Source organism: Marmota monax, unplaced genomic scaffold, assembly GCF_021218885.2.
Source record: "Marmota monax isolate L192 unplaced genomic scaffold, Marmota_monax_Labrador192_F-V1.1 WCK01_AAM20220418_F8-fsc00156, whole genome shotgun sequence".
Lineage (NCBI taxonomy): Eukaryota > Metazoa > Chordata > Mammalia > Rodentia > Sciuridae > Marmota > Marmota monax.
Window position 1 is genome coordinate 2,305,376 of NW_026694013.1, and position 15,994 is coordinate 2,321,369.

The 15,994-nt window shown below is 38.0% G+C and overlaps 1 protein-coding gene across 1 annotated transcript in view; it reads left to right on the forward strand.

The window, feature by feature from the left end:
- Morc1 (MORC family CW-type zinc finger 1) overlaps positions 1 to 15,994 on the forward strand; it is a 153,840-nt gene that overhangs the window by 113,906 nt on the left and 23,940 nt on the right. The window contains exon 23 of the mRNA XM_046464058.2: positions 14,478 to 14,547. Within this exon, the coding sequence (XP_046320014.1) occupies positions 14,478 to 14,547 (70 nt within the window). The remainder of the gene's footprint in view (positions 1 to 14,477; positions 14,548 to 15,994) is intronic.

Genomic DNA, 15,994 nt, shown 5'->3' on the forward strand with positions numbered 1-15,994 from the left:
CTACCCTGATGGTTGATATCAAAGAGCCACATGTCCTGCCTAGTGTAGAGGTGTTGTGGCTTCACTGAGCTGAGGGTGTGTTGGGAGAATCCATTCAAGGGCTGACCATATGAGAAGCACTCCACGTGAAGCCATGTGTAAGATATTGTCTATTGTTATATAGTACCGTATGTGTGATGATAAAACACTAACATGTCTTTACACATTAGAATTTAATGCCAGGAAAGATCTATTTGGTATATTATTTTTGTTGGAGCATAAATTTTATTGCTGTATCTTTCTCTTTACCTCAATTGCTAAGAAGCTTACAGCTAAACTTTAACCTAGTGAAAATAGGTACAGTAGCCTAGATGGTTGCTATTTTTGACATAAGTCAAGAGTATTTATAAAAGAGCCTGGCATCATTGTGCATGTCTTTAGGTAAGGTACCTCAAGATGCTATTTAGAATTATGGATTAGGTTTCACTTACACTTGAGCCAATTAGGAACATATTATTGAACATATTATTTCTTCTGACTAGCCTAATTTCACCAACATCATTGTCACAGGGTACATGATATGACTGTCATGAACATCTTAGTTTTAGAATTTTCCATTGTAGAAAATTACAGACAGCTCTGTTAACTCCCGTGTGCCCATTCTCCAGGTTCCAACAGTGTTAGGCCCATATTAGTCTCATTTATCCATATTCCCTCCCTGTCCCCATTGTTCCCAGGCACTACATCATGTCATCTGAAAATTGTGATTGTCTTAAGAAGCCACTGGAAGGGATTTAGGAAAGGACTAGAAGTGATATTGACAATAAGAAAAACCATATATGGGATGGTTAGAAAGTAAACACCAAGTATTGCAAAAGGAAAAGAGTCAAGTCTTAGTCAGAGGCTAGAGAAGAGGACAACACTGCCACTAGTATTGTAAAAAAGGCCACCGCTTCTAAGCAAAGGTGTAGTGATACCTGTGAACATTACAAGTCATCCCTTGCATTACAGAATCTTTCAAGTTTCTGTGTATTTTTCATGTTGCCAGTACTTTGTCATCCTCTGACCTTTGCACAGAGATTTCAGCAAGTGCTTTTTCATGAATTAGCTGTGACATGTATATTAAAAATATTGTTGTCTTTTTATGTAGCATTTCTGAAGTTTTTAGGTTAGTTGTGGGTATGTGTGTGGTATATGATTTATTTATGTCTCTGTGATCTTAGCAGGAAGTCTTGCTTTCAAAATCATGACATCTAATTAATTTGGATAAACATACATTATCCAGATGTGCATTGATTTCTCTGTCTGTAGGTAGAATGATTCAACTAGGAAGTAATTACTTTAGAAAGCTTATCTATTAATGGGGGCTATGTCCATTGTCTTATTGGGGGGTCTTCCTCCTGCCCAGAGGATGTAAGCCACCCTAAAACTTAAAGTCTCAGATAATTAGTGAAGAACAAAACACAAATAGAAATATATTAACAAAAGTGAAGCTCTTGATAAATCTAGTCCACATGGGTGCTGAACTAGACAAAGGAAAGGTGGATCAAAGGTTTATTTAAAGGGGTGCATCAAAGGCAGGGATAAGGTTTCAAGGGTGGAGTCTTACTTTGTGATGTCTTATAGTCAGCAGGTTGATTGAAATCTTGGCAGGTCACACCCATCTCAGCTGCTGTGTGGGATTTTGGGCAGAGCTTGAGCAGGAAGTTCACCTGCATCAGGTGGGCAATCTCTGTGGGGGGAGGGTGCTACAGGAAGTTGCCAATGCCAGATTTATCCCTTTTATCCCTTCACTAAGCTGTGATGAGCAACATAGTCCACACCCAACCCATGGATGGCTCCTGACAGTTTATACTTTCTTAAACTCAGAAATTTAAAGAGAGAGAGAGAGAGAGAGAGAGAGAGAGAGAGAGAGAGAGAGAGAGAGAGAGGTTCTTCTTAACACCTATCTTCCTTGGAGTGCATGGAGGGGTGTTCTACTTGCTGCCTGTTAAATTTGAAGAAGTAAGGCACTCAGTGCTAACAGGAGGTTGCCACTTAGGAAGAAAAATTATCTATAGCACAGAACACACTCCTCCTACCCTCCAAAGCAGTATTTATTATTTTGGTGAATTTACTGGGTTGGAATCCATGTCTTTATTTTTAGGTTTAAAAGCCTCAGAAATAAGATATGTTCAGCATACCAAAGAAAATCCAATTCACAGGGATGATTTTGCATTATCCCAACTCATGATGTATGATAGCATAATGACAGTTTAGCCATTTAAAAGATAAATACAGCCTTCATTCAACTGGGCAGCGCATATTGATTTAAGCTATACATTCTTTCCTTTATGCCAACTTTCATGGGCTGCCCAGTTACTCTCTGATGGTATTTGAATACTTAAAAGGCTTCCATCTAAAATAGCCTGTTATGTACTTTTCCAAAAGGGATGAGAGTGATGACGTTACCAAAGCAACTGTAGCCAACAGGGCACTGTCTCAGGGCGCCCTTTTCCCACGCCTGCCTGTGCCCCAGTATTGGTGTCACCTTGTCTGGAGAATAACTCCATTCGGATTGATTGGCACATTTTTTTCCCTTTATCATGCAGTCAGTAGTGTCTATAAGTCTGCCCTTTGAAAGATTTTTCTTTCTTTCTTTCTTTTTTTTTTTTTTTTTTTTTGGTACTAGGGATTGAACTCAGGGGCACTTGACCACTGAGCCACATCGCCTGCCCTATTTTGTATTTTATTTAGAGACAGGGTCTCACTGAATTGCTAAGTGCCTCACTTTTTTGCTGATGCTGGCTTTGAATTTGCAATCCTCCTGTCTCAGCCTCCTGAGCCCCTGAGATTATAGGCAAGTGTTACTGCACCTGGCTGAAAGGTGACTTTGTTTGTCTGTTTGTTTCATGTCAGGGTACCTGATTTCCCTCTCTTCCAAGTTCTGAGCAACACCTCACTATGGCTCTTGCACCAACAGTTTATGATTTCAACTGAAATGATAGTATTGATTACTTTTCAGATTTATATTTAATTTTACCGTTGCTGATTATTTCAGCCAAATGATCACTCCTCCAAAATCACCTCCCTGCTATGGCTCAGTGTTATAACAGATTGATGGATTATTTCTTCCTTCTCCTCTTCCACCCAATTCTCGGTTGAATGATTTTTCTTATAACTTTAACACCAAGGCCTGTGGTCTATTAGAGCTGTTTTTAAGAACTGTATTCTTCTTTTGTTGCTTCTCTCCCCAGTGGGATTATCCTTGTTTTCTGATCATGTTTAATGTCTAGCTCCCTGTTATCCACCGTGCCTCACATTTAACACACTCTCAAATGAGTCATGAGCTGCTGAGCTCATTTGTTCTATCTTCAGTTGCTGCTGGTCATATAGATTCTTGGTGTCACTTCCTTGGCATTTCTCCTTTTTTATATTAATTTATGCTTGGCCTTTAAGCCAATGCTGGCCATTCATTTCCACAGTCCATGTGATGAGCATGTTCTTGCTAAGACCTTGCACATCATTTGGAGATGTGGAAGTTTCCAACTGGGATTCAGTTAAAGCTTTGGGCATTTTCTAGAGATTAAAAAACTGTCATGAAAATAATGAGCAGTTTTTTAAAAAGACATCTTAATCCTCTTCAAAACACCCTAGTTAGCCTCCCAGTCAGACCTTTGGAGCATTTGGTGTGGGATTCTCTTGCACTTCAGCGAACCTCTTTTATTACTTTTTACTGTCTTATTAACACAGCGACCATTCTCTCCCCCATTTCAGGACAACTAATATGATCCAGACTTATTATCTGTGACCGTGTAAAACTGAATTGTTCTGATACTATAGGGTGTGTATGTAGGTGTGTACACATGCACAGGTATGTTTTAGTGAAATTAATCATTCCTCCATCACAAAACTCAGGAACTGTACTTCCCATGTATCATCTCATCAAATCCTCCTAATAATCTAAGAGGCAAGCACTATTTTCATCCCCATTTTACAGATGAGGAAAATAAAAGTTGCTGAAGTCACACTGCCAGGAGTTGAGCACTCGGAGTCCTAGCTATTCAACCCCCATTTCTTTTATGACTTTTTCCCTTTATTTTTCACCTGCATAGATGTCCCCTATATCAATTCAAGCAATCCCTTCCGCTCGGGTGAGGAGAAACACACAAACATACAGTAAGTGTAATAGTAATGATTTTGGTTTAGGCAACCTTGCAAAGTTCTGTAGATGGACATCACAAGCCAAGAATCTTCAGTAATTTTAAAAGAGCAACCCATCTTAAAAATGTGGTCTACATGCACAAAAGGATATTATTCATCCATGAAAGGATGAAATTCTGTCAGTTGCAACAACATAGTTGGAACCAGGTTGGGGGGTAAGGGGGACACTCTTATGTACAACAAACCAGACCCAGAAAGACAAATACCGCATGTTCTCACTCATTTGTGGAAACTAAAAAAGTTGATCACATAGAAGAGGAGAGTGAAACAGAGATCACTAGAGGCTAGGAAGTGGGGGGAGGGTAGGGAGGGGGTGGATAATGGGCATTAAAACATGGGAGTGAAGAAGTTCTAAGGTTATATGAAACAATAGGGCAACTATAGTCTACAATAATTATACATTTCAAACTAACTAGAGGAACGAAGTTTGGAGACTCCCAATACAAAGGAGTGTTAATATTTGAAGAGATGGCAATGCTGACTAGCTTAATTTGGTTGCTATACATTATGTACATGGATTAAATTGTGATACTGTTCCCTATAAATAAATACAAATATTAAATGTCAATTTAAAAAATTTTTAAAGACCAACTCATCAAAAACTCCTTGTGTTGGGCTGGGGATATAGCTCAGTTGGTAGAGTCCTTGCCTCACATGCACAAGACCTTGGGTTTAATCTCCAGCACCACAAAACAAAACAAAACAAAAAACCTTGCCTAGATAAAGTTAACTTCCCTTTAGCTTGTTTCTCCCCTATCCACCCTAAATCTGGTCTATGAAATTTACTTCTTTTCTTCTCAGTTACTGGTTCTTGTTCTAGCTAATATAGGGTCCCATAATTATCATCAGATCATCTTGTTAAGGCCTCCTCTACTTTCTGCCTTCTAGAAAAGAGAGTCTTACTTCCATGTCCAAGCTTATCACCCTGGGAATATGAAGGTGGTTGTAACCTTACCACTAACCCCTCCCATGAGCCTTACCTCCAGCCAACAGAAAATCCCTGTTATATACTATTTTCTGTGTTAAAAGCACATGTTCTTCCCTCTTTTTTAAAGAATACTTGATATTTTGACCTGCTTTCTCTCAAGCATTTCCAAACTTGTCTGTAAAGTTCAAAATTGCCCCAGTTAATCCCAGATAGGAAGGAAGAAGAAATTATCCTACAGCACCTCTTATAAGTATGTCAGACTCTGTTAGGAGAATCTGTGTGAGTAAATGTTGCTGTAGTTCTGCTGTTACTGAAGGTGCCCTGTATAACCCTGTTGTTTGCTTAAGTCCAATTAAAAACTCCTGTGCACTGCTGTGTGATAAATTGGCAGGTGAACTTTACTCCAAGCAAAAATTTGACATATGAGCTTTATACCTCCCCAGAATGGGAATTAATGCATCCGGAGTGATACAGTCTGATCTGTGCTTAATAGAATCAATAAAAATAAAAATGGGATCAGATTGCCGAACATTATATCAAAAAGCTAAGTAGGCCATTCATGTTATGTCACAACTTGAGATATAAGAAGCAGTTATAACAGACTAAATATCTTAGGGGATCACTCTGGACGGTAACTGGGAAAATCAGTTGCCAGACCACAACAGATGGTTGGGACAGCAAGTGATAAGTTTGAAGAAAACTCAATTTGAGAAAAATCCAAATTTGAAGAACTGAGTAGAATTAATGAGATGAGACTCAGTTTGGAGTGGTAAAGGTACTGACTCCTACTATACATACACATGCTTTAATTCACCTTGGTGTACTTCATGCTCCAAGTTGACATTGTACATTTTCTGATCCTGAAATGAAGCAGTGTTTACTTTTTTCTTACTGATATTTTCATTTTTTTGTACTTTATAATAACCATTCTTCAGTTACTATTCTGAATATAAGAGATAAACTCAGATTGCTAAAACAAGAAAGATTATCCATGGTGTTATAAAGGTTAGGTTAGACCTGTATAATAGCCAGAAATCATAGAACCTTTTTGATTGCACCAACAACTTAAGCCCTTTTGTCCTCTGTGGCCATTTTTTATTTGTTTTTGTTTTTGTTTTTGTTTTGTTTTGTTTCATTTTGGTTTTGCCTTTCATCTGGCCCTACAGCAGACTAGCAGATGGATGAATTTCATTTCTCCCAGTCTGCACACATTTTAAAAAAAAACTTGATGGCTAGATCATCCCTGCCAGAAAGATTTTAAAGGTTTGATAATGGATTCTCTGGAAATTATTATGAAAGATATTTGTAGTCCCTAGAACAGAGCGTAGCATCTTCTGGGGTCCAAGAAAGATATGTAAATGAAGGAGTGGATGCAACCATGTCTCCATCTCAGAACTGAGCTACATTATTACCAGTTGTGCCTGGTTGGCTCTTTGGGGAATCCTTCAAAAGAAGCACATTGCAGCTCAGAGAAAGGCATGGGCACACTCTGCATCTCTAGAATCATTGACAGGGCTTAACCAACCAAAAAGCAACTACATGTCCCCTACTTTGGCCTCAGTGTTACAAGATAATGAGAGTGAAAAGGTGACCAAGTAACCCAAAGAAAGAGAAAGAATAGCAAACATCCTGCATAAATGAGTATCTAAATCATCTGCAATTCCCCTAAATACACATTAATTTATTTTACTTTTATTTGTTCTTTTCAGTTATACTTGACAATAGACTCTATTTTGATATATTTGTGCAAGCATTGGGATCCTAATATTCTAATTAGGATCCCAGTCTTGTGGTGTACATGATGTGGAGATTCACTGTGGTGTATTCATATATGTACATAGGAAAGTTATGTCACATCCATTCCACTTTCTTTACTATTCCTATTTTCCCTTTCCTTCATTCCCCTTTATCTAATCCAATGTGCTTCTATTCTTCCTTCCCCCTTCCCTTATTTTATGTTAGCATCCACATATCAGAGAGAAGATTAGACCTTTTAATTTTGGGAGATTGGCTTATTTTACTTAGCATGATAGTCTCCAGAGCCATCCGTTTACTGGTAAATGCCATGATTCTATTCTTCTTTATGGCGGAGTAATTTTTCATTGTGTATATAGATCACAATTTCTTTATCCAATCATCTGTTGAAGGGCACTTGGTTGGTCCTATAGCTTAGCTATTGTGAATTGTGCTGCTAAAAACATTGATGAATACAAACGATTTTAAAACTGTACTGGTATTGTAATAACATGCCCTGGATGCTTCAATACATGAGTTCAGATTACTGAAGTTGCCTCAATTTCAAAAGCAGACCATCTGTCAGTCAGCTCTCCTGGCTGATGATCTACCATTGCCTCTTCAGATGCCTGTAAGTGCTGTGATTGTTGCTGACAGTACCAGAAGCTTCATGATCCCAGAATTGCCCCAAGGGCTTTGGAGGAAAAATTACACATACTCAGCCTCCACAGTGTCATTCATCAACTCTCCAACAGACTCTGTAGACAGTCACAAGAGCAATTAGTGAAGCCGTCCCTGACAGAAAGGACATCTTGTGAGCGACTCATAATGGTTCTAAATATTAAGGGCCAGTATGTGAACTACCATGAGCCAATTAATCACAACAAATTTATTGAACAACAACATGTTAGAGATTTTGAGAGACAAAAAAAAAGGTAATGTATGTGATCTTTGCCCTGAAGGAATAGGAAAATTGGAACAATTTTATAAAATCATGGAGAGTAGCATTATATTATGGAAAGAAGGCAGCTTGCACTCTGACAGACTGACCCAGTTTCAAATTCAGGGCTTCGTGCTGAATTTGATCTTCTTTTACACACACACACACACACACACACACACACACATGAAGTAAGAATAATAATATCCCCTACTTTTAAAGTTGTTACAGGATTAATGGGATGATTGATTTGTGATAGAATGAAAATAATTTTTGTGTGATGAAAAGTGTGTTTTAAAATCTACCTACTATAGTTCTAAAGCAGGCAGATTCAGCCTTTATTGGGTGATTCAGAATGAGAATGAAAAGTGAGAATGTAAAATTGCTTTGTGATGGAAAGGGGAGAACTAAAGACCTCACATAGGAGATGAGGGGAATAGGTAATCCCAGAAGCAGAAATCCCCAGAGCTCCAGACAGGGAGGCTTGATGGGGAAAGTGTGCAGAAGTGAGGCACTCACAGTGGAAAGCTAAAAAATAGATGCTTAATGGTAATTTTAAATTGATTTTTGCTATATATATTCATTTCCTCCATTTTCCAGCATGATCTTAAGTAATATTTTGTACAATTGAATTTTGTGTGTGTGTGTGTGGGGGGGGATATGCAACCAAGTTTTGAATTCTGCATTGATGTGACATGGCAAGAATCAAGGTTGCTATGGGGAATCAGTCTTATTTATCTGAGTTACATAGATAAGATGCTTAGCTATCAATGTGTTTAGCTAATGCCAGTAAATGGTCTGCAGTTCACTGTTAATAGTTGTTCAGAAGGAAGAAATCAATATGGGCTAAAGAAAAAATAGGATTTATGTTTATCTTTTTAAAATTTTATTTTTAGTTGTCGGTGGACCTTTATTTCATTTATTTATTTATATGCGGTGCTGAGAATCAAATCCAGTGCCTCACACATGTTAGGCAAGTGCTGTACCACTGAGCCACAACCCCAGCCCAGACTTATGTTTATCTTAAAAAAATGTGTGGAACTTTTAAGAAAGAAAGAGGGAAGAGGACATACCAGACGGAACCTTTGCATGGGCAATGATGTTGAAGTGTGTGTATGGTGAATCCAGGGAATTCTAAAGACAGCCTTTAAATTGTAGCAGAGGATGTTCCTTAAGAAGTATTAAGCCAGGTACATGGCGCATGCTTGTAATCCCAGGGGCTCAGGAGGCTGAAGAAGGAAGATCATGAGTTCAAAGCCAGCTTCAGGAATGCAGAGAGGCCATAAGCAACTTAATGAGAACCTGCCTCTGAATAAAATATTTTAAAAGGGTTGGGGATGTGGCTTAGTGGTTAAGCACTCCTGGCTTCAGTTCCTGGTGTGTGTGTGTGTGTGTGTGTGTGTGTGTGTGTGTGTGTGTATATAAATATATATAAGTTAGAATCACTCTGAAAAGGATTTTGAAAGTCAGACAAAGAGATCCCACTTGAGATAGTAAGTAGGCAGAACTTTCGGGAATCGTTTTTAGAAGGAACATCTAATTATGAGGATTTTGTTTATAAAAATAATCAGTTTGTGATAATGTCTTGGACTGGAAAGAGAAGAAACTAAAGGAAAAAAATGAGAGAGAGAGAGAGAGAGAGAGAGAGAGAGAGAGAGAGAGAGAGAGACACTCAAAATAAGGAAAAGAGTATGAAAGACTATATAAAGCAATGTTGAAATGCCAACCCAGGGAAAAAAGGTGTGTGGAGGGGATCTCATGAAAATAGAAGGCATACAAGGAGATGCCAGAGGAAAGACAGACCAGGAGATTAGAGGAAGGGGACCAGAAAAACAGAGGAGGGAAGGAAAAGGGAAGATACTGAGACTTGATACTGACTGAGTTATATTATCCCATTGTGTGCACATATGAATATGTAACAGTGACTTCTATTGTTATGTATAATTATAATGCACCCATAAAAATATGAAGAAAAAAAAACAAAGTAGCAATCTGGAAAAAAAATGGTGTTATAAATAAGAAGAGGACAGGTGATCAGGGACTGCGACTAAGTGGATAAAAATAAGACTGAAAATTTGAACTTTCAGCAAGATGTTTGAATGTGAGGTTCATGAAGATGAGTTGTATGTAGCTGGAGCAAAGGTGAAAAGTTAGGGTTGTTTAATGCCGATAAAACCATGGTTTACACAATAAAGTTCACTAGCTTAGCCCCCCGAAATTTTAATAAGTCCATTGAGGAATTGAGAGTAGGCAGGAAAGAATAAATTACCCAGGGAGAGTTAAGACACAGAGGGTTACAGAAATCAAGAGAGCAAAGGATCCAAGCAACATTCACATTTCCCTAACTTAATAAATAGCACCACCACTCAGTAACTCAGACCCTAGCCTTGGGAATCATTCGGAATCTCTCTCCTCCTTTCTCAGCCTGCACTCAACCCACAGCCTGTCTCGTGAATCAGCCTTCACACGTGGAACCTGTCCTCCTGCCTCTGCAGCTACCACTCTGGCCAACTCACCACATCTCTTTCCAGAGACACAATGGCAGGCCTAAAAGTGATCTATTTTGTCCTCCACGAACTTAAAAAGCTGAGTAGTCCATCTGAAGGACAAGTTTTATTATGCCATTCTCCTGCTCTCAATCCCCCAATGGCTTCTCATTCTTAGAAAAAAAATTGGTTTCCTTGCTGTAGCTCCCAAATCCCTAGAAGACTGGCCAGATGACTTTACCCCAATGTCTTTGGTGACCTCATCTCCACTGCTCATCCCTTCTCCAGTCCCCTGGAGCCAAAGGGACTACACCTTGGCTTCCAGCACCCCAAGAGATACCAAATAAATACAAAGCCCAAAATGTCCTATCATGTTAAGTAATTTAAATTCTATGAACACAGGTAAGGAGAGCAATGTGAACCTAAGTCTTTTTCTTTGTTCCTACCTGGTCTCCACTACACACACCATCCCCACCATACCACCAATACCACCCATGTCTTCATGACTTGCTTTTTTACTTTTTATTCTGTGTGTTATCAGTTACTGATCTAGATATTGGGAATCCAGCAGGGGAAAGAAAAACAGATAATGCTCCCTATATTCAGGCAGTGTCCATTCTAGTGGGGGGATCAGACAAGAGACAAGATGATTAAGTAAAGCATTTTGCATAACAGATAATGGTAAATGCCAGTCCAGTTACAAGGAAGAGGACAGGAGGTATCGGTGCTAGATATGGTGAGTGTTGCAATTTTTGGCAATTTTGGCACAGCGATCAGTTTTTGGCACAGGATGCACCAAGGAGATGTCAGAGGAAAGACTAGTAAAAGCTGAGGGATCAACAAGTCTGTAGTACACAAAGCCTGAGAGCTGAAGAGGCGTGTGGCTGGCTGCTTGGTGAGAGAGTGGGGCATGGGGTGAAAACAGCGCCACTGGCAGGAACCTTTGTTATTCTCTCTCTCACCTGTATTATTTTTCTTCAGTGAGTTTGCATCACCTGATATTATATTGCATATTTATCTTTTTATTTGTTTAATGTCTTTCTCCCTTATTAGAAAAATAAGTTCCACAAAGGCAGGACTTTGAATTCTTCACCATGACAGTGTCTGACCCATGCTGAGAATTTTATTAATAGATTAATGAGTGAAGGGGAAGGGTCTGGGAAATAATGTTAACCATAGAAGAGTGAAAGCAGAAAGGATTGTTGGATGTGGTGGGAAGACATGTCCTGGTCTGGTGGTCTTGATGAGTCCCTGAATAGGGACTGAGGTGGAGAGAGAAGGGCAAGGCAATAGAAGGAAAGAGACAGATAAAGTGACATCCAGTTCTTGAGTTTCCTTTAACAGCAGTTAATGAGATAGGTATTACACAGCTTTCTGAGGTATGTTATTGTTTTGTCTTCTTCATGATTTATTTATCTTCTTAAATAGATATTTTACAAAATGAAAAATGTGGCATTACCCTGATCCTTTGAGTTCCTTGGGGAACTGACAAGTCCCACCCTGCTTGTTGTTAAATTAATTATAACTAAAGTGTCTTCAATCTCATGTTAAGACTTAACTGTAATCTCATTTACTGTGTGGGAAGTGTTATCTGTTGCATGATTTAGGTAAAAATCTTACGAAAGAGATATTCCCAAACTACAGAGTGTGAACCACAGCTAAGCCTGAGCAAATGAAGAACACTTCTCTAACAAAATGAATTCATGTACATGAAAGAGCTTTGTAGATAAGATAAAAACATATAAATGAAGGCATTTCAAAGATAGCCACATGCCTTGTCTCACCTTGAAAGCATTCAGGTCCTCAACACTACAACTACACCATAATAAAAGCAGCATCTTATGAAATCAGATATTTATAGTGTTATTAAGATACTATAGGCAGTGAATTTATCAAAAAATATGTTTTAAACATTTCTATGTTTTCAAGCTAAAGAATAAAGAACAGACAGAAAGGTAAAAGAAATCTCTCCTTCAATAGAAATGGTCAACTTTGTATTCGTACCGTCTTTGGGGTGAGGGCAGATACCATCCTCAATGGAAACAGCCCTAGCAAGGCAGAGTTCAAAGGAGAGGAGTCAACAATAGAATGTAAAAATAATTAATTTCATGAAGCTGTGTTAATAACACTACCAACAGTTGTTCTCTGGTGAAAATAGTAATTAAAAAAGAGTCTTAGATACTTGCATCTTGTTCAAGTTCATCAAGTTCATAAGAAAAAGTCACTAAAGAAAAGTAACACATTGTGAATAAGATTATCGTGGGTTATAGCAACATGATTATAACTAAAAGCATTAAGAAGTTATCTCATAAGCTTTTGTGTGTGTGTGTGTGTGTGTGTGTGTGAGACTACTATTAACTGTTTTGAAAAATAGTATATACTGCTTTAAACTGATCAAAAAATATTTAGTCCAGATTTGGAAACACTTATATCACATAGATTTCAGCACATTAGAAGAAAACTTTAAATTTTACGTTACATCAGAAATAAGTAAGGCATACATTTTAAAGTCACTTTCAAGATTTTTGCAAAATCAACCTTTAAAAATATGCATTTTTATTATTTCCTGGAGCATGCACTTATTTGTATTGTAAGTATAAACATATTTTGAATTGGACAACAGTAGCTTAAGAGCAGTTTTGTTTATTTTCCACTGCCTGGGAGGCTTTTTTTTTTTTTCTGTTTGGGTGAAATAGAAAATGACAATGTTGGAAAGCTACATAGTAACTTCATTGCTAGGCTACATGTATGCCCATTTAATCTTCCTGACAGAAGTTTCCAGAGTGCTATGTACAAATATGTCATTGTTTCCTGGGACAGGAAGAGGAGGTAGGTTGACATCTTCTCCATACCATGTTTGTTTAGCAGGCTAGAGGGGCTTTAAAGGCAAAGGATACATATTCAATGAATAAACTTCAAAAAAAAAATACCTGACAACTCCACACTTTACACCAGGTAACAGAGGTGAGGGACACAGTTTTGTCTCAGTGTGTATTCAGGAGTCTTAGATCAAAGAGCAGACAGGTGGTTTTTTCTTTCTCTGTTCTTTAAAAACTGCCTGCTTTTCTACCTTCTTACATATTTATAAAATACATAAAGGGAGCATTCTGGGTCTTTTCCCCTGAAGGTCATATAAATTTTTCTCTATCTTTTTTATCTATTTGTCTATTTGTCTCTTTTCCCCATCTCTGTCTCTCTGTCTCATCTGAAGAACTTTAGTACTGTATGTTTGTTTTATGTGAGCCTTGTAAAATGCTTCTTTCAGCATTCCCAAAGTGATGCAGATGTGACTTATGAGTGGCACGACCTACGTTCCACCTGTGCCCCACCCACCCTCACCCTTTCTCCACCCAGACTCCCCACATCACACATGCACATCCCCTCACTCCAGGTGCCACTAGCCCTTCTGGATGCTGCATGCAACACATTAAGACTTTTAGATAGCTTCCCAGAAATTCTATCAGAAGATGAGAGAAAGCACATTCCCCAACATTCCAGGTGAGCTCTCCATCATGCTTTGGTGTCCCCACCTCTTAAAAGTTTTCCTTGCATTGGTGTTGAGTTCCCACACTATGTCTCCTTTGGAGCAGCTGGGATTATGATGAGGCTTGGAATGATAGAGGCTTGATGGTTGTTCCTGGTAAATCAAATACTTGATTTATTTGTTGGAGACATAGTTACATTCATATAAAATAACAGTTTATAAATTAGCTATGCAAGTATCAGTAGAAACATGAAAATCCTATTAAAGAAATGGTAACAGTATCCCAGCAGCTCAGGATGCTGAGGCAGAAAGATCACAAGTTCAAAGTCAGCCAAAGCAACAGTGAGGCGCTAAGCAACTCAGTGAGACCCTATCTCTAAATAAAAAACAAAATAGGGCTGGAGATGTGGCTCAGTGGTCGAGTGCTCCCTGAGTTCAATCCCCGGTAGCAAGAAAAAAAGAAAGAAAAAAAAAGGAAAAGAAAGAGAGAAATGGTAACATGGTAACAGTAAACATGAGGTTGGTAATGTGGTCTTCCTGTGGCACAACAGTATTGTTTTCTAGCACTGTACTGTTCTCTCCTCTAAAACCTGTAATAGCTTTACTGTAGTACCAGTATGATCTCTTTTCTCTGACATGGGCACTGCTCTTCAAGGTATTTTCTCAACCCTGTCGTATGTCCTTGTTTTTGGTACAATTTTAAATAACGAGGTTATCTTTCAGGTTTTAGATAAAAGCAGCACTGATGTTTCATTGAAACAAGAACAAAAGGAAGTTCCACTCATAAACGAAGGTAAAAATAAATCATTTTACAGAGATTAGCTCTAATATTTGAACCACTTTCCATAGGGCTTATGTGACAGCCTGAGATATAATCAGAAGTTTGCCAGCAATTTGTATTTTAGAAAATTAAATTTGTTGTTCCATCCAGAACTAGAAGGAGGGGTGGAGAAAGAATCAAGGGCTAATCTCACTCGTCTGGGTTGGACAGAGACACCTCCTGGTTGAGAACCGGGTCTCCCAAACTGCCACACTGCCTGAAATACCCATAGACTTGTGCCACTCTCTACATTGAATTTTATTTAGAATTTTGCCAAGGATTGATTATCAGGTCTATCATTTTGAGAATCTGTTTTGAAAATTGTAATGAAATTCCTTATTTTAATTGTTTAGTTCCTTTCCTGCCTTTCATGATTCCTCTGAAATCCATAAGAGTATTTCAACATATGTATTTATGAGTTCTTTCATTTCTGTGGGATATATATGTATATGTATATTTAAAGCATAAACTTGCCCTCATGATATTTAAGTCAAATTTAATCTCTTCAATTTTAAAATAATTGAAACAAATTGAATTTGGAATATTTTCATTTCTCAGTGTTCATTCGTCGTCATTACTATAATTCTTGTATTAGGCATTGTATTATTATTATCCCATTCTCTTTTTATTTTAATGTTATCTCATTGGGCCTGGGCAACACGTACATTATTTTCATCATTCTTGTCTTTATTCTGAAATAAGCTTGAAATCACTTCTTAGTCTCTTTAGTGAATCCCTGCTCAGTTGGCTTCATCCTTCCAGCCCTTTTTTGTGCCAATCCATGCCATCATTTTGTGTTCACTTTGGTGGTCAACTCTTCCTTCCTGTACATTCTGTTGCTTAGGTAACCTAATCAGCTATTCATTCACAACTTTATGTTTTCAAGCCCTTTACTGATGTCCCTAAGAAATCACATTTTTTTCTTTTTCATCTTAATTAGGATAATTTGTAATTCCACAATCAGGATTTCTTTTGTAAGACTCTCTTAATTCTAAAGCTGATCTTTTGTAGATGTTTCAAACTATTACTGTGCCTTCAAGCACTTCCAGATTGTAATGGAAAAATTGTTACTATAACTTTAATCCTGAAATTAATATTTAATTTTAAATATCCATCCTGGGTTTGGCAGGAACAAATTGTAAAATATTTTTTAAATGATTGTAATTATAGATTAATTGACTGTTGAGTTAATTTTTTTTACTTTGTATGCAAGTCAGAAAGTACAGCCAATGGTGCTTACCCTGTGCTTGGAAAACCTCTGGCCACCTGTTTTCTTTTATGTTTTCCTTGAAGAACTTGGCAGATCCTCAGCATTCTCCCACCATGTAAAACTTTTCTTCTTTGTGTCCTGTTCTCCTTGACCTTCAATATTCCTAAACTTATTGACAGAGGTCTACTTAATAGAACAAGATATCTGGGT